At 43.6% G+C, this 19,381-nt stretch overlaps 1 protein-coding gene and 1 pseudogene across 9 annotated transcripts in view; one reads left to right on the top strand and one right to left on the bottom strand.

Moving 5' to 3' along the window:
- Window positions 1-801: 801 nt before the first annotated feature.
- The window catches only part of ERC1 (ELKS/RAB6-interacting/CAST family member 1), a 523,885-nt gene continuing 505,305 nt past the window's right edge, over window positions 802-19,381 (bottom strand). For 6 of the 9 annotated variants that reach the window (XM_063087326.1, XM_063087318.1, XM_063087394.1 and 3 more), the window contains one exon: window positions 2,766-6,093. In XM_063087326.1, the coding sequence (XP_062943396.1) occupies window positions 5,956-6,093 (138 nt within the window). In that variant the 3' untranslated portion in view covers window positions 2,766-5,955. Of the gene's footprint in view, window positions 6,094-19,381 lie in introns of all 9 variants that reach the window. The other 3 variants (XR_010022659.1, XM_063087354.1, XM_063087364.1) reach the window with 3 other exon arrangements.
- LOC134364943 (small nucleolar RNA U3) lies at window positions 9,421-9,568 on the top strand (annotated as a pseudogene).

Below are 19,381 nucleotides of genomic sequence, written 5' to 3'. Positions count from 1 at the left end.
GGGCAAGTTCAGTTTCTCAGCCCCGTGAAGAGCACCCCACCCCCGGGCGCTCCTCCACGCCGCAGCTCCTCGGACGGCAGACTTTGATTCCTTTCTGGGGTAGACACAGAAATGAAGCTAAGCAGAAAACTAATTCTCATAAAAGAACCTCCCCAGAAAAATATCCTACTGCGCATAAGGCCCGAGACAAGTATCAAAGCTAGAAATAACAACCATTGTCCACCACAGGGTCTCGCTCCTGGGACTCACACTTTGTTGGCTGACACCGCCCACACACCCCATAGTTAATACATCACAACACACCCTCTGAAGCGCAAACGCCAGGTCTGGACAGGACCCTGTCGGGGTGTGACCATCGCCATGCTCTTCCGTGCCAGTGTGAGCAGTTCCACAACCCCTCAGTGGGGGGTGCTTCCTCTAAGCTCCGTAACACAATTAGATCCGAAACGCAGAAAGTGACTCTGACTCGGGGATTGGGGCATAAAGAAGGAAAAAGGGAGTTGGAAATTGACTTCAAAAGGCAATTAAGGGGGCTGCAAACCCAGAGTTCAGAGCTCACTCTTCTGAGATTGCCCCCCCAGGCCTGGGGACAAAGCACCAAGCCCTGGCAGGGCTGAGTGTGCTGAGAATTCCTCCTCCCGTCCCCTGGCCCTGGGCATCCCTGGAGTTGACCTCTTGGGAACCTCTGGCCTCTTCCTGCTTTTGTAGCATTTGAGGACATGTCTTGCTTGGATGATCAGCCTGGTTGAGACTCAAAGAAGGACACAGTACAGTTTTTAAATAACTTTATAATTTCCTGATGGATTTAGTTTGTGAATAAAAAAGAAAAAATGAACAAAGTGTTTACAATAATTATCAAGGCAAAGTTGAATATCACACAATTTCTTTGTAATGTCATTATCCTGTCAGTAACAGACTCCAGCAATACACACATACAGTTGAAGGCAGCAGGTGCATTTGCATCACAGACACCACCTTTAGGCTTCTACTGTCACCAAAAGGAACTCAAGCTACAAGGAGTCAGTACCCAGCGCTCCTTAGCTTCTCCACTAAAGTGCAGCACTTCTCTTCTGAAGCATAGGGGAGCGAATCCCAAGTCCCCACCCTGGATGTCCCGATGTGCTTGGCAGGTTCCTGGGCTAGTCCTGCCATGGGGCAGGCAGGCCAGAATGGGTGGTGGTGCCCTCAGGTCGGTCAGCTGCGTAAAAGGGTGGATGCAATACTGGTGTGGTGGGGGAGGGGGTCAGCGTGCTGGCTCTGGCTTCAGTACGGTCCACTCCTTTCCTGATCATGGCATCTCTGGGGCCAAGACAGCAAGCTAGGCGTGGGAGACCTAGGTCTAAGGAGCTTAAAGGGAAAGAATCCAGGGCCTGAAGCAGAAGGAACTGAGATCTGAGTACAATGCATTCCACCTGGATTGCAGCTCCAGGCTGGCCCGTGCTTGGCCTGTATTGGATGGGTCACTGGATGATATAGCACCAAGTGGGCAGGAAAGAGGTCCTGGGGCCTGCCAGGTATGGGGCTTCAGAGTCAAGCCCGGGTTACCACACAGTATTAGGCACACTGAGCTGGGACCAATGTGGGGGTGAGGGAGGTTCTGGGGTCATAAAGTTTGAAACCTCTACCCAGAGGTCCTGAGGGTGTATAGGAAAATCCTGGCACGATTGAGAGCCTTGAGCCCCCAGGTTCTTATTCCTTTCACTAAGTAGTTGTCTCTTTCACCCAGGCAGTCACCTGCCTGGACTGTGGTCACCATTTCCCAAGCGGCTAGCCCAGCTGCCACCTCGGCCAGCTAGGGAGGGGAGGAGGTGGGCTGCCCCATAGCTTGAACTCCTGCATTAACATGGTATTGGTTTGCATTTTAAAAACACAGCTCTTTAATTTCTCAGTTCTACAACTACTTTTTAATATTTTAATAATCTCGAGAATGGACACAACGTAACTGCCCGATTCTCTGAATCACAAAGACAATACCAACAAGCACAGAAACAAAAGAGGAGGTGGGATGGGACAGAAATCCACTCCCCAAAATCAAGCCCTAAAACCACTTCTCCCCCGAAAGAGTCAGGAGGAGAAATGCCTACAACAGGGTCACAGCACTTGCCAAACACATTGGAAAAAAATCAGGAGACACCTGGTTACAGTTTTGACACTAAAAAGTTTGGAAACAGTTTTTGCTTAAAAAGAACAGGTAAAGACAGCCATTTTGTTCAGAAGGATTTCCCTGTAATACATGTTTTTTCTTGCCTAAATGTTCTTTTAGTTCACATGGGGGAGACTCCAGACCCTTTTAAAAACATTCCTCTGCAGGTTTGGGTCACCTCCCGAGAGCCCCAGGGCTGGCAGTGATGGGTGGGCGGCTGTGGGCACCGTGTCCTTGATCTTGTCCACGGTTCTCACCTCTCGTGGGTGGGGAGGAGGCTGGGGGGCAGACGTGAAAGCTAGTGACACAGCTGACGCAGGGTCCACTGGGACGTAGGAAATGCCATGGGGGCGTATTCCTTGCCTCGCTCTTTCCTCAAAGCCCCTGAGGGTAGCCCGAAGAGGAGGGCGATTTGGTTCTGGAATCCGCTGGACTCTCTAGCAGCAAATCCAAATGGCAATCCTGTCCGTCAGCAGCGGAGGGTCGAGGTTGGCGGTGAACTAAAACTTTGTGAGGACTTCTCCTTCCTCCTCTCTCTCTGGGGAGTGAGCGAGCCAATGAGCTCCTCATGGAAAATGAAACAGACTTCGATGAAAGGTGGCAAGTCACATCGCCACTCTCAGCACTGCAGGCGGTCCCGGGTCGTCTGCTCTAGCAGTGTTTCTAAAGCCCCAGTGTAAGGAAGAGACAGACGCACTTCCGTCTTTAGACTGTAAGGTGCAAGGACAACGGTTAGAGCTGAGATGAATTTGGGGATGCCCGTTCCTATTTCTTAATGTGTTAAAGCCCATTTAAAATCTTCTACATTTCCAATGGTATCCAAGTCCTTACAAATCTCAATTCAGATACTTCATGAGCAACTCAGTAAGTGCCTGGGATGGAGGTACACGAAAAGATGGGAAACTCCCCCGGTATTTCTTTAGTCGTGAGCCCGGGGTTGGATTCCACCCACTCTTATTGTCCTCTTTATGATGACCTTGATTTGGGGTCCAGATCTTTAGGTGCTAAAGAGCAATGAGACCTGCGAATAGAACGGATGAGTCTGGGGAAGGATGCAGAGAGTTTTCAAGGCTCTCTACCTCCAGGAGCAGTTGAGTGACCTTATGAAACCATGAATGCCAGAAGAGGGTCACAGGACAAGTGCCAGTGCAGTGGGAGTTACGCGTTAGTAAACGTTGGCTCAACAAATGATCATAACAAGATACTCTGATGCTAGACACTGTGTTAACTTTGCCCCTGTAATATAAAGGCAGGCCACGTCTACCATTAAACTTGAGCCAAACAGTCCCCAGAGTCACATGAGATGCCAGATCATCACTCAAGAAGGATTAAGGGGATTCCCAGCTATGGTTCACAGAGACCAGACAGAGGTGTCTGTCCCAGAATTTATTTTTCTCAGAAGCACTTGTCACAGAGGGCTTCTGTTGTTTTCCTGGAGGAGAAGTGATGGGAAGATCAAAACAAGAAGGAGGAAGGAGTTGCCAGAGAGCCACACGCCAGTGTCAAGAGTGGCAGGAGCGGTGCTAGATGCGCGAGGCAGGACGGGCTGGATCTAGGAGGCTGCTGACGCCTGTGCTCCCAGACCAGCTAGAGAACGGCCGGCCAGCGCCAGCCCGTGTTACTGGGTCCCAGGCTCTTCTCCTGCTTTCTCTGTTCTGCTGTAGCCCTGTGAAGGCTGCTGTCATACCTCAGTTCTTTACACTACGGTGGATGAAGTGAGATTCTAACACTCCAGCCCTGATACACTGGGAGCTTTGTGCATGGTTTATGGGCCGTACAATAAACAGAACTGAGGTAACTGACCACAGACGACACCCGTGGCTCTCTATCTCCTGCACCTCCCTCTGGCCAGCCTGGCTGTCAGGAAGCATCTCAGTGAGAGGTTTATGAGCAGAGCCCATTTAAACCTTCAATAAGGACTGCTCCACAGCTTCTCCCAGGGAGAGGGAGTGTTTTACAGCAGGGAAGGAGGGGAGCTGGAGAGGCGATCATGTAAGTTAGCGGGACAGTCAAGGGCTGAGGTGGGAAGGTCCTGGGCCCAAGGCTGCGAGGACTTCACGGGCAGCACTAAATTCTTTTGAGTGAGCAACTGGGGAAGGAGAGAGGACAAAGCGCAAGATAAAAACATTCAGTTCAGTGACTTTTATCTGATGTGTCTGGTGGGTTTCTGGGGGTAAACATGGTCAAAGGGCTAGATGTGGGTTAAGTGGTCTATTTCTTGGTGCCTAGTTGTCTACAACTGCCATTGTCTGTGCTTGGGAAAATGCCCCTCAAAATGCCAATACCTTCAAGTGGATTTGCAACTTTGATGTCAACTTTCTGATTTACAACATGGAGCCGGCCAAATTCCACAAAGTGCATGAAGATGTGGTAAGAAATCACCATCCACAAGTGGATTCTCACAGCCTTCTAAACAGCACAGACTTTAAGGGTAATGACAACGAACAGCAAAAATCCTGAATCACCAAGTGGATCCTGTAGGCTAATGTGTGACTCAGCCCCCAAACCCATCCATTCCGTTATGACAAGAAGTGCTGATTTGTGAAAGACTTTCCTAGAAAAGATACATTCTATTAAGACGGGGTAAGGGAAGGTACCCTTTTGCTGCTTTGACTCCCCTGGGGATGTCTCAGAACCCTCTGCACCTCTCCCTCACTGCAGAGACTTTCCTAGGATGGGCGCTTCGCACAGTGATTTGTACACAGCAGGCATTTCATAAATATTCTCTGAATGGAAGGATGAAGGAAGGAATGTGTGTGGGATAAGAAGCATGCAGTTGTGCTGCAAGAAGTTTCCAGGCAATGAACGAGGCTGTGGTTCTGAGAGAGCAGGTCAAGAGTAAAGCTGGAAGGGTGAGAGATAGGTTGTAAACCATATGGCCACTGGGCTGCAGGAGCTCGGGATGTGGTGGCAGGACGGCAGACAGCACTCTGGAGATGCTCAGGAGAAAGCAGTCTGACCCCAAGGCGTGGTCATCTTCTGCAGGAGCCAAGCTGCAGGTGGTGAAGACAGGGCTCACATGTCCAACCCTCTTCTCTCAGCTAGAAGTATCTGATCCAACAACTAAGTAGGATAAGATCAAACGTCCTAAACAAGAGAGACTAGGGGAAGAACTGTTCATCATCTAGGAGTAGAGCAGGAGAGGGTGAGACAGACAGACAGGGCTGGGGTGAAGACTCACAAACTGGGGGACGGGTACTTGCTAAGCTATCGCAAGGCCTGCTTGTAGCGCCCCTGTATAAAACATGACACATGAAAATAAAAGAGACAGTAAAAAGAAGAGTTAGTTTTCTCTTTGTCCCTGTTCTGTCTTTCTTCTCACCTCTCTTTATCCAATACTCTTTTTGAGATTTTTTTTCCTTTTAGGAGAAAGCACCTATTGTGATATTATTACACTCAGCTCTCTGGTCCACTGTGAGGGATTCTGTCAATGTGCTGAACTCCAAGTAGATTCCAGACTTAGTTCTCATGTTGAAGGACAGAAGGTAGGAGGGCTCTCTACACCATGTCCCTCTGTATGGGCAGAGCCACCAGCTTCCACAGTTCTCAAGTTGATGACTGGATGGCAGTCCTTCATAGAGATTTGGCCATTTACCCACCCTGGACATCAAGAAAATTAGTGTAGAGACAACACCCAAAGCAGAAAGACAGAGTAAGATGACAGATGTAGCAGTGGTGCTGGAATCACACCTCTTCAAGTGAGCAAGACAGGATGTAGTTTGTAGTGTTTGGTGCCAAGAAGTTTTTGGGTGCCTGTTCCCTACAGTCCCCCTTTCTTGGCTGCTGGGCTGGCCACTCCCCACGAAGCAGGGTCAAGATGACTCCTCTAATGCGTTGACCACTTGCTCCAGGATGTCGGGGCAATGATCAGCTATTTGCTGAAGAATGGCGTTGGCAAACTCCTGCAGTTCTGCGTTGTCCCGTTCACCTTTTTCTAACTCAATCTGAAGCTGAAATGAAAAAGAGAGATGGATTTCAGATAACATAAAGTAAGATAAAATAAAACCCTGTCTGCACTGAGTTAAGAATTTTTGCTCATCAATAAAGAAATGAGAAGAGACACTTTCTGTGTGCGGTCTCCCTGCATCAAAATTAACAGGAAGAGTGCAAAAGCACTGCCCAGGTCTCTTCGTGGGGGTAAGACCCAGAGCTGGCAAGTGCAGGGTGGGGGCTTCAAGCTGTCCCCTCCTTCTAAGTGGAATGTCTCTCCATGGGCCAGGACCACCCCTACATGCCTGGGGGGAGAGGTGCAGGGTGAGCTCAGATGCGATCTTAACCCTGCACAGTTGGCCTTTCTCTGTACACCCTGTACCACTTTTATTCAGTACATTAGACTACCCTACCTTAGCCTCTGAATTTAGCTAAAGAGATTATTTTGAGAAACAGCAGACATATATTTCCAGCTTTCTGTTGTTTTCAACACCATCTTTGACATTCCTTCAAGCACTTTAACCAGCCTTTATTGATTGCCCGCTGTGTGCTAGGTGCTGAATGGTGAATGGATTTGGTCCTTGTTCTGAAGACACACTGATGTCACTGAAGGAGACAAATATGGGCCAGCGCAGCAAGGGCCATCACTGAGGCATGAGCATGTGCTGTGAGGAGGCAGAAGTGACTGTTTCCTCCTAGAGGAGCCCGAATGTTACTAAAGTACATGTGATCTGGGTCTTGAGAGCCGAATAGGAGTCTGTCTGGGAGATCAAATACAGAAGAGGCTTCCAGGTAGATGAAACCAACGCAGACGGGTGGAGCTAGGAGAGGGCTCCGCACAGGTCTCGGCAAGAGTGAGGTGTTCAGCACAGCTGGGGCATGAGGTGAGGGGCTGGGGGAAGAAGGGCAGGAAATGAAGCTGAAAAGACAGGCTGGGACCAGACTGTACGTAAAGCTAGAGAGCTCAGGTTTACTCTGGTTAGAAAACCAAAACCAAAAATAAAACCATAAAAAAAGAAAGTCCAAGAGTTTTTAAACAATACAGTGACACAAACCTTCACTTTCTCTGAAGGTAAGAAAAACACATTAGATGGAGCAGAAGGAAGAATCAATCAAGGGAGGTCACTGTTACAAGCCCAGCACAGAGTTGAGGAGGGTTCGAACTCAGGTAGGGCCAGGGGACATGGAGGAGAACCCATGGATCTCAGACTTTCCGAGGGTAGGACTACTAGGAGTTGGAGGCCTGGCTGTTTAGCTCAGTTTGTTGGAGCACGGTGTTGGTAACACTAAAGTCAGGGGTTCAGATCCCTGTATTGTCCGGCTGCCTAAAATGAAATGAAATGAAATGTAAGCAGGAGATGGAGTTAAGAGAGGGTGAATGGAGAATAATTTTTGACAATTCTAGTTGGAGAAGTTGGACAATAAGACAAAAATATAGGAGACAGAGCAGACTTTAGGAAAGAAAGGAGGGAAATTAAAAATTGAGTACAGAGTTCCAGTCAATATGGCAGAATAGACAGTTCCCAGTGTCATTTTCTCCCACAAATCAGCAAATTTACAACTATAATAATGCAACATCAGCCAAGCTGGGGCCACTGGAGCTGAGAGGAAGAGGAGGAGAGACCTACGGAGTTCATGAAGATGGGAGAAACCACAATGAGAGAAAGAAAAAGCTGCTCTGAGCGTTTTGGGCCGCAGCTGCTTTAAGGCTCGAGCTGCTGAGCGCATGGAGTAGGAGCCGGCAGAAGCCGCAGCTGTGCCCTTCAGATGGAGTTACTTGGAGGTGGCAGGGGAGAAAAGGGCCTTGGCGGCCCCCAGGACAGCAAGACCACTAACAGGGTTCCCATGGACCCACGCAGGAGCAAGGAGCCAGAACAACTGAAAAAAGGGAGCCACTGAGAGGCCGGTGAGTCATCACAAGGGACCAGCGCAGGGCCCGTACCATGGGAAGTGTTTGCAGCACGGGCGGTGGCGGAGACGTGCCCACTGGGAGAACACTGGGACACAGCAAGGACAGCCAATCCGCCCCCCAATCAGCTCAGGACCACTCAGAGGAGACTGGTCAGGAATAGAGAATTGCATGGGGTGCAGAAAGGACTCAGGCCCAGATCAGAGATTTACACAACACAGATCCACCGGGTCTCTGGAGAGCTGGAAGTATCTATAAGGTCAACCATTAAACCCTGAGCTGCACAAAAAGCCTTCCCTAGGGAAAGAGCAGCAAAGTAGCAATTTAACTCAATAACACAGCTCAAGTACTGGTTACCACAGGAAGTTCCCCCATTTGGGAAATAAACAAAGGACAAAAAGTTAGCTCCAGCCCAAGCACATCACCAGCACCTTTGGGCCTGCCTGGGAACCAGAGGCTTGAAGCCAAGGACCGGACCCCACTTCCACATTCACGCACACCACACCAGTACCGTGGAGCCCACCCAGGGACCCGAGGCATGGAGAAGGGGACTAGACACCCCCTTCCCACATCCAGGCACACCCCCACCTTGGGGCCCTGCCAAGAGACCAGACCCCCCTCCCACAACCAGGCATACTGCACCAGCACCTCAGGGCCCACCTGGGGACCAGAGGCATGGAGAAGGGGACCAGACACACCCCACAACCAGGCACACTGCCAGAGCCAAGGAGCATGTCATAAACATCACTTCCATGTGGGTGGCCCACCACAGTAACCACAATAACCATGGCTGCTGCAAAAGTGGCTAGATGCCACAACCACCACGCAGATGGTCCGCCAACCACTGGAGTGCACTGACACAAGGAGAGTCACCAGCAGAGATAAAGAAGCGGATGTCTCTCTCTACAAAGCCCATTTCAGAGTGACAGAAGAAGCGTCTGCTCTATGATAATATTGGGGTACCTGATCACATCTCTTAGCATTGGACAGATCATCTAGGCAACAAGTTAACAGAGTAACCATTATTCTTTCAGAAGGAGAGAAGAAATCTGGGGCAATTAGAGGAGGAAGGGGGAAGGGAGTGGGGGAGGGGGACAGATCGGACAAGGTGCATAAAGAATAATTACGATTTGTAACAACATATGTGCTACTAATATTGATTTGATCAACATATCTCAATGTTGAACCCCAAAAATATGTATAATCAATTTTGATTCAATAAATAAAATAAATTTTTAAAAAATTGAGTACAAAGTAGAGGTAAGAACATACGCTTTGAAGATAGGCAGCATGGGTTTCAATGTCATCTCTGCCAATTATTAGTTTACATGACCTTGCCCTCTCTGAGCCTCAGTTTCCTCATCTATAAAATGGGGCAATAATAACACTTACAGGGTTGCTTTAAGATTTAATGAGATAGTCATATAAAGTGCAGTGTAAGACTATACTTTCAGGGATCATTTCTATAGTTCGTTACATATAAAGTGCAGTGTAATGCCTGACACACAGAAAATGCTTGATAAGTTAGATGTTATAACTATTCTTTACTGTTGTTGTTAAATAGATAAGATCACCCAGAAAGAGCACGTAAATTAAAAAGCAAAGAGAACCAAGTTTTAATTCCACAACTGTTAGATCCTAGATGTTCTGAGCCAAGAATCAGCCTGGTGCTTCTTCAAACATTATCAAAGCGTTGGGAACAGGCCTAGCAATCTTCCTTCTGCTAAATGCTGACTAAAAGACCAGAATATTCAAGGGCCAGATTTAGACCACACTAAGTTCTGGTGCATGTCAAGGTCTGGCTGTGTCACATGCATACAAGTCTCTTGAATGGGGAAAGCCAGGAGGCCAGGTGCCTTGTAAGTAAATACAGTGGCACAGAAAACAACCCAGAAATGCTGCTAGGTGGAAAGGCTACAGCTCGCAAGTCTCTCCAACGGAAGTGAAGTCAGCCTTGCCGAGGGAGGTGTGGGGTTGTGATGCTTCAGTTTCCAGTCTCAATCCTTCCCACGAATATTCCGGACAACTCTGGTTAATATTCTGAGCCAGGTATCTATACTTCACTCTCTACAAGTTACCTATTTATTTCCCATGAAATATTTTGTATTCTAATTTGGCTTCTGTTATGTTAAGTAGATAACCATGAAGTTACACACATTTTAGTTTAATATTTTTTCAGGTTTTCCCCTTTCTTTAAACAGTTCTATACATGTATTGTAGAAAATTTGGGAAAGAAAGCAAAGCACCAAGAAAAAGAAAATCACCTGTAACATTACCATCACCTAGAGATAACCACTGCTATCTATTTATTTTATCATATATTGTTTGAGATTTTAATATATATATATACGTACATTTTAGAAACAAAATAGCAGTGATATTATATAGATTATCTGTAAACTGATTTTGTTTTTCACCTAAAAGTATGCTATAAATACATTTCTAAGCCAAATCCCAAAGAATCTTTTTGGAATTTGGTAATTGATTTTAAATTATCTTGAAGTGTAAATACATAAGAGCCAAGAAAATATTTTAAAGGAAGAATGATGTGACACTTGCTCTGTCAGGTAATAAAACGTACTATAAAAGTACGCTAATTAGAAGGGTATTGTACTGATAACCTCAGGTCAGTGGGATTTAAAATATGATCAAGAAGTACTTGAAATCAATGAATTATAATCAATGAATCAATTGGGCCCATTTGTGGTTGGATTCCTGCTCATACCATACACAAACACAAATTTCAAACTAGTTAAAGATCTAAATTTAACAACTATACTGTAGAAGTACCAGAGGTAAATTTAGGGGCATATTTTTATGATCTTGAGTAGGGAAAACACATAGTGCTTTTTATTTTGTTTTTGGGGAGAGGGTAAATGCATTTAAATTCAGAAGTCATAAAGAAATAAAAAGGACAAATGTGACTACAGAAATTTAAAATGTCTGTATGGAGGCAGAAGAGATATAAATTAAATTAAAATACAAGTGGTGACTTGGAAAACGTTTATAGTAAATAGGACCAAAATCAAAAAGATAAAGGTTCGATATCAATATATTACAAAGTGGTATTTTAAGCCTAAAAAAACCAATAACCTAATAGAAAAGCCGACAGAGGATATGAACAAAAGACTCACAGAAGAAATACAAATAGCTAATAAGCACATAAAAGGTACTCAACCTCATTAATAATTAAAGAAATACAAATTAAACTAGATAGGTTTACTTTTCTCCCTCCACACTGGCAAAAGTTTCTAAGACTGTTGACAGTCAGTGTTGGTAAGGGTTTGGGGAGTGGGTGCCCTTAAACAAGTATTGGTGGGAATACAGGTTGGTGAGCAATTTGGTCTCATCAACCAAATTTAATTTTATATACTTCTGCTCAAATATTTCTTTTGTTTGTTTGTTTGTTTTTGTTTTGGTGGCTGGCCGCTACAGGCACCTGGGCCTTTGATCTTAGTGTTATCAGCATCATGCTCTCCCAAGCGAGCTAGCTGGCCAGCCCCTAATTCTACCTGTAAGAGTATGTTCTTTAGGAATATCAGTAAGAAATTTAAGAATGTATGCACAAGTATGTTTACTAAGGCAATCTGTGAGAGCGAAAATTTATTAATGACCTCACTGTCCAACAAGAGGCAAGAGAGAGCTATATATATTTAGACCTAAAAAGATTCATATACAGATATGTATGTATGTATATAAGAATGTATAGAAGGAGAAACACAAAACTATTTAGAGTGGTGGTTAGTTTTAATGGATGAAAGGACTTTCAATTTCACTCTGTATACTTCTGTACTATTAAGACCTAACACCACAAACAACATCAATTTTACAGTAAGAAATATGAATTAAAAATATATGGTATCAATATCCTTCAAAGCTGCATGTATTTTTAAAGGCATAATTCTGATATTCTAAGGCCTTGAGAAGGGACAAATAATGTATAAAAAATTCACTCAAAAAGTATTAAGTGATTGACCAATAAAAAGGATTAAAGTTCTGACACGTGCTATATTATGTAAAGATACATTATGTAAGTATATAAAAACACTGTGCTAAGTGAAAGAAGCCAGTCACAAAAGGCCACATATTGTATAACTCCATTTTTAGGAAATGTCCAGACTGTGCAGATGTGAGTCAGAAAGCAGACTGGTGGCTGCCTAGGGCTGGGGTGGGGTGGGTGATTGGGAGTGACTGCTAATGGCAATCAGTTTCTTTTTGGGTGGTAAAAATGTTCAAAAACTGATTATGGCTATGGTCGCACAACTCTGAGGACATGCTAAATTTACTGAACTGTATACTTTAAATGGGTGAACTGTATGGTATCTAAATTCATCTCAATAAAACTAAAAAAAAATTGACTGAGTACTCTATGCAAAACACTGCATAGTAAATGCCAACAGAGATAGAGAAAAATGCTACTGCCTTCAATTTGGGCAGAAAGAAGGAGAAGATGGGGGAGGGGAAAATTTCTTGAAGAATATGGCAGTTAACAGTAGAGGACAGGAAAAGGGTCATTTCAGATGGGAACTAGTACGAGCTAAGGCATGGAGTAGGAAGTGTGTGTGGCTGCTCACTGCGGTTCAGGAATACCGGGATTATGAGGTCTTAAGAGAGGCAATCCCAGATCTTGGAAAGTGACAAGAGGCCCCTGGGCTGCCATGCTTGGGCACCTCCCTCAGAGGACCCCACTCCATTACACAGTTTCAGTGAAGCCACACCCGGGACGCTGTGTTCCATTTCAGACACCTCATTACCAGAAACGTGGAGACAAACTGGAGGAAGTTCAAAGACAATGGCAGGCAGGACTGAGAGGCCGAAGGATCATTTTATGAGCCAGGATTAGAAGAACTAATTATGGAGACCTGAGCTAAGTAAAACCTATGAAGAGGGAATGTGATTGTCACGTACAAATGTCAGGAGGGGTGAACAAGAAGGGGAGAGTGATTCAGCACCGGAGGGGGAGAAGTTATGGGATGAGTTTGAGGACGACACCAGAGGCGGACTACATGGCTTTGCTTTTCCCAAGGTCTAGTGAATGGTTTGCCTGGGAAAAGGCATTTCAAAGTTGAGGAGGTCAAAGCCACCGCTGGAAGCCCCAGTCTCCCCTGTGGGAATGAGGGGGTGCCACAGGCCCCAGTCCCGCCCCTCCTCCTCCCTTCTTCTTCCATCCCATTTCCTTCCCCTTCCCCCCTCCCTCCCAACTGCTCTGCAACAACATCCTAGAATGTAAAAAATAATATTAATAAAATTTCACTTTCTTTAAAAAAAAAAATAGAGGTCAGAATAATCAAGAAGTGTAGAGAAGAAAGTGTTCCTTCATTAGCTGGAGTTGCTTTCCATCTGGTAGGCCTTTCTCTGTTCTCCAGGGATTATATGTGGTTCAAATTTTATCCGAAAGAAGTATTAAGTGTGGTCACGGCTGAGCAGAAGATTCCATTGGCACTTGATGCATTATAGGCTAAAATTTCTTGGCTTGAAAAAATCTCAAAGATCAACCTCTCTTGCAAAACTGGAATTACTTTTTAAATGAAAATTTTAATTTTGCTGACTTTGAAATGCAAAGCTTTAGTTATTCTGAAGTCAAAAGAGTAGGAAATGTGTTGTTAAAACTTCCAGATCACTTAGGAAATAGAGGCAATGTGAAATAACCAAACTAAAAACCGAGACAGATGTGTTATATAGCACAGGTGTAAAAACAAATCTTGAAATGCATTAATACCTCATTATTTTACAATAGTTCTTTAGCATGCACATCACATGTAAAAACCGAAGTCTGTGTATGGCTCTGAAATGCAACGGGTCCTACGGATAGGCTGGGAAAAGTGCAGTCTAGCTTCTGAGGCTGAACTTAGCAGATCTCACTCAAGACGTTCCTGCTCCCCCGTCCCCTGTCCACCTCCCTTCCTCCCTCCCTCCCAGGCCTGCCTGTCTTCCTCTTACTCCGCCCTGCCCCCTTCATGCTTAACACTGGAAAAAACTTCTCAAAGGGCACAAACGTGTAATATTTGGGAAATGAAAACACTTACTACACCCTAGTTACAACGAGTGAATTCCTTTTCCCTCTCCTTTCCCTTCCTTGTTAGGGCTACAGATCCAAACTTAGTGGATGTGAGATTGAATATCTGACTAGATTTTCCATTTACTATTCGTCACTCTCTAATATTGGCAGGTGAATTCCACCACTTCAAGTACCACAGTTAAAAATACTGTCTTCTTATTTACTTTCTTAAAAACACCATAATTGTAGGCAGCATGTAAGTTTACATAATCCCCTTTCTGTACACAAAGATGCAATTTTCTGTGCATGTATTGAAAGCTATGCTTCTAAAGGCAAACAGTAAAACACCCAAAAATGCTTCCAAAGTAAAACAGTTTTCACTAAACTGCAAAACAAGTTTGTTTCCACGAATGCTGCCAGCCCTTTCTCTACCTGGAGCATGAAGTCCCGTATCTCAGCACCTTAGTTTCCTCCATAAATAAAATGTTTATTACAAAGTGTTTCTCAGGCCTCTTGGGCACCTCAAGATTTTGTGGCTCTTGAGCTCCCCTCCCTGTCCCTGTCCCTTCAATTAAGTCTCTATTTCCATCCTCTTCCTTCCCCTGGTCTTTCTCTGTGGCTTCCAAGGCCACTCAAATCCCTCCCGTCTTGAAAAGGCCTTTTGAATCTGCATCTCTTTCAAGCTAGTCGTTATTTTCCTTTTTCTTTCACCATCAAACTTCTTAAAAGAATAGTCTACATCTGCTACCTCTGTTTCTCATTTCCCTCCTTAATACCTAAGAATTTAGTGTTTGCTATTTCACTGAAATTGCTCTCTCAAAAGATTACTAAAGACCTCTACGCTGAAAACTCTAAAACATTATTTAGAGAAATTAAAAGTATCTTAAATGCAGGGATATAATATGATCGAGGATTAAAAGACTTAATATTTAAAAGGTGCTAATTCTGCCCAAACTAATCTATAGATTCAATGCAATCAAAATGAAAATCCTGGCAATTGTGTGTGTGTGTGTGTGTGTGTGTGTGTGTGTGTGTGTGTGTAAATTGACAAGCTGATTCCAAAATGTATGTGGAAATGCAAAGAGCCAAGAATAGCCAAATCAGTTCTGAAGAATAAAGTCGTAAGAACATTACTATCTTGAAGAAGAATATTACTGTGAAGCTATAGTCATTAACATACTTAGTACTGGCACGAGGACAGAACTATAGACTAACGGAACAGAAAAGAGAATCCAGAGAAAACCCTCTACATGCACGGTCACTTGATTTATAACGAAGGTGGCTCCACAGTACAGTGAGGAAAGGATGGTCTTTCCAACAAACAGTGGATCCAAATGAAAAAAATAATATTTTGATTCTTACCTTATACCATATATCAAAATAAATTTCTGATTAATAGTAAATATAAATGTGAATGGTAAAAAAAGTAGTAAAACATTTCAAAGAAAACATAGGAGACCATCTTTTGGGAATGCCAAGATTTCTTAAAAAGAACACGAAAAACACTAACCAGGAAAGAAAAAAATAGATAAATTGGACCTATGTTAGAGTTAAGAATTTCTTTCTCTTAAAAGACACCTTTAAGAGGGCCCACAAACAGAAGAAAATATTTGCAATGCATACATCTGACAAAGGACTCATATCCAGAATACGTAACGAACTACTACAAATCAGCATCAACAACAACAATTAACAATAAAAAATAAGCAAGAGACTTGAATAGACACTTTACAAAAGAGTATAATGAAACGGATGACAAACATATAAAAAGGCGCTCAACCTCATCAGTCATCACGGAAATTGCAAGTTAAAATCACAATGAGACACCACTAACCACCCACCAGCACGGCTACAGCTAAAACAGACAGACAATACCAAGCACTGACAAGGCTGTGAAACCACTTGATGCTCATACGCTCCTGGCGGGAGTGTGAATTGGTACAACCGCTTTGTAAAGCTATTTGGCAGTATTTGCTAAAGCTGAACATATGTATACCTTATGACTGAATAATTACTGAATAACATGGACAAGAGTATTCATAGCAGCACTATTTGTAATAGCCCAAACCTGGGAACAACCCAAATGTCCATTGATAATTGAATGATAAATAAATTGTGGCATATTCATACAATAGAATATCATATAGCAACGAGAATGAATGTATTATATGTATAACAAAATAAATGCATTTCATAAACATGATGTTGAATGACAAAAGCCAAATACAAAAGAGTCTATATTATGTAATTCCAGGTATACAAAATTTAAAAATAGGCAAAACTAATGTGACATTAGAAGTCAGGTTGCCCTTGGAGGCTGGAGTTGTGACTGGAGAGGGGCATGACAGGGTAGCTTCTGATGGGCTGGTAATGCTCTGCTTCTTGTTCCAGGCATTGGTGTCAGTTTCACTGATCTGTATACTTATGATCCGTGTACTTTCCTGTTTGCACATTATATTCCAAAACTTTAAAAACCCAAACACCAAAACCCTGCAAAGATTACCTCATTGCACGATCTAACCGTCTTTACTCATACCTGACCCTGCTAACACCTCCTTCCAAACGCTCTCTCCCCTTTTGACCCCATGGCCCCCACATTCTGGTTCTCCTCTGCCTGTCCCAACATTTCTTCTCTTTCTTGGTGCTATTCCTCTTCTTTCTGCTCACTCCCACAACAGGGAAGGGGTTTCCTGAGATCTAAGGAGACTTTCCATGGTCCTTCCTCTTATATCCTCTGCTTGTCTATCTTTAGCTCTAACAAGGGGTAATAATAACAGCAACTACCTTATTGGGCATTTACTACAGGCCAAGCAGTATTCTAAGTGCTTCAGTGCATTAACACATTTAATCCACTTTCTTTTCAATTTAATTATTTCTTTTGAAGTAGGTTTTTGTTCTTTAAAAAAAACTTCATAACAGAAAATCTCAAATGCATACAAAAGAAAATAATAAAATAACCCTTATATGCCTGTCATCTAAATACAACCATTATGAAAGTATGTCAACATAATTGTAACTCTAGCTCCTTTCTCTCTCCTGAGTTTCAGACTCACATTTTTAAGGGCCTTATCAACATCATTTTGTGAATGTTCCACTTACACATCAAATTATACTGTTCAGACTGTTTAATAAACTGTTCTTTTCATCTAATAATTACTATAAGCAGTTTTTCAAGTGATTAAATATTCTTCTAAGACAATTTTTAATGGGCTGAGTTATAGTCCATTTTATGGATAAATCACAATTTATTTACTTAATTCCACTATTAGAAATTGTTTGTATTCAATACTACAAATATTAATGTATTGAATTTTCCTGTATATAAATCTTTGCACATCTACGATTATTTTCTTAAAATGCCTGGGTCAAAGGGTATATGCCTCTTTAAAGCTTTAGACACGTGACCGAACCATTCTAGAACAGTTGTACTGATTTTCAGCACAGAAGCAACAAACAAGGGTGCCCATTTCCCCACCCTCTCAATATACTGGAGACTCAAACGAACAAACAAGCCCCAACCTTCCCAATATGACAGGGCTGTTTCCACTTGCAGTTCTTTGTAGTTCATTTTATGTGTAGTGAAGCCAAAAATTGAGGTGAGACATTTAAAAATATACTTGTTGGCCACTTCTTCTGTAAATTTCCTGTTAATACTCTTTCCAGACTATGTTTCTTTTGATTTAGTTTCTTCATTTCGGATCTCCTGATCACAACCCTAATACAAGCTCTTACATCCACCATCTTTTGCTTATTACAATAGCTGCATAAGCACTTCAATCCTGGTGTAAGAGTCATCTTTCTAAAACAGGCTGGAATTAGTTCTCTCCTCCTCTTCCATTATCTTAAATGATTCCCTACTTACAAAATAAAGCCCAAACTTCTTGGCATGGTAGCCACTGTTCCAATTTCACCTCCTGTATGTACTTGCCCTTCCCTGTTCTTTGCTTTTCCTTTGATGTGGTTCTCTCATCCTAGAATGTGGACAATCTTACCTCCTATACATCTTTTTTTTTTGGCTGGTATGGGATTGGAACCCATGACCTTGCTGTTATATGGCTGTGCTCTTCGCAACTGAGCTAACTGGCCAGGCCATATCTTTCTTCTCTTTCTCAGTCTTTATTGTTGAGCTCAGTTGGTCCTTTCCTCTGTAAGCCTTCCCTAGTCAGAGGTGAATACTGTATTCATTCTGCCTCCTGTTTCAAGAGTTGGTTATATGTTTAATTCCCCAACTCTTCTGCAAACTCCTGATGAATTTTTTAAATATACCAATGCCACCTAAGAAAATATCTGCACACAGACAGTCTATAAATGACTGCTGAATGAAATAAAGGAACAGATGCTAATCCTGGAGAAAAGCCTTGATAATTTTCTATAGAACTTTTTAAGATCAAATTTGAAGCATCTCCATATCAAGTTAAGTCTGAGGATAGAGGCCTTTGCACACAGCAGGGCACATAAAGTATACATTGTAGAACCCCACGCTGTTTAAAGTTCTGGGAAGATGGACTATAGGACAAGTATAGGATACAAAGGTAGCCTCTGGCAGAAATTTCCTGGCTTTTGTCTGCTAAAAGTTGTTATAATGTATTCTGTCTTAGTAGCTGCTCCAGCCCTCCTTGAACTCAGAGGAATAATATGATTTCTAGAGGGATCTGAGCCAAGAATTACAAATGCAACAGCAACTCAATCTGAATTCTCAGCGCAGCACATGCTGGAAGCATATGCAGCAGAGGGGAAGTTAGTAAAGAATGCCCTAGCTGCCAGCGCTGCTTAGGGAAGAAACGGACAGGGGAAGGTGGGAAGGAAAACTGAGGCGTTTCAGAGATGAGCTTCTATAATCTTACACCAAACAAAAGCATTGACATGAAGGGCTGGCTGCAGGGGAAACCACCTGAGCCCACTTTCTGCTATCACTGTTAGGATAACAGTCAGAGAACAGAGCTGACAGAGTGAAGAATGATTAGGAACAGAACCGGGCTGGATGGAGAAATAGGAGCACAGCTGAGGGACTGGCTGGTTGATTGGGGAAATTGCCCTAAAACATTCATTGCTCAGCACAGGGCGTGACTTTAGAACAGGTACTACATCTCCTTTCCACAGCCCAGAAAAGACATTAGGGAGAGCTCCTAGAAATCCGTGAAATAAGAAATTCTTAAAAGGCAGAATTCTCGGGCCGAGCCCGTGGCGCACTCGGGAGAGTGCGGCGCTGGGAGCCAGCGACGCTCCCGCCGCGGGTTCGGATCCTATATAGGAATGGCCGGTGCACTCACTGGCTGAGTGCCGGTCACGAAAAAGACAAAAAAAAAAAAAAAAAAAAAAAAAGGCAGAATTCTGTAGGCTTGGCCTGATTTTAAGGTAAACAACTGTCTACTCAGAGTCACAAAGGATGAGGTAAAAGAGG

This window comes from Cynocephalus volans, chromosome 1 (assembly GCF_027409185.1).
Source record: "Cynocephalus volans isolate mCynVol1 chromosome 1, mCynVol1.pri, whole genome shotgun sequence".
Classification (NCBI taxonomy): Eukaryota; Metazoa; Chordata; class Mammalia; order Dermoptera; family Cynocephalidae; genus Cynocephalus; species Cynocephalus volans.
Note: the sequence above shows the minus strand (reverse complement) of the source record. Positions and strands in the feature narration are given on the sequence as shown.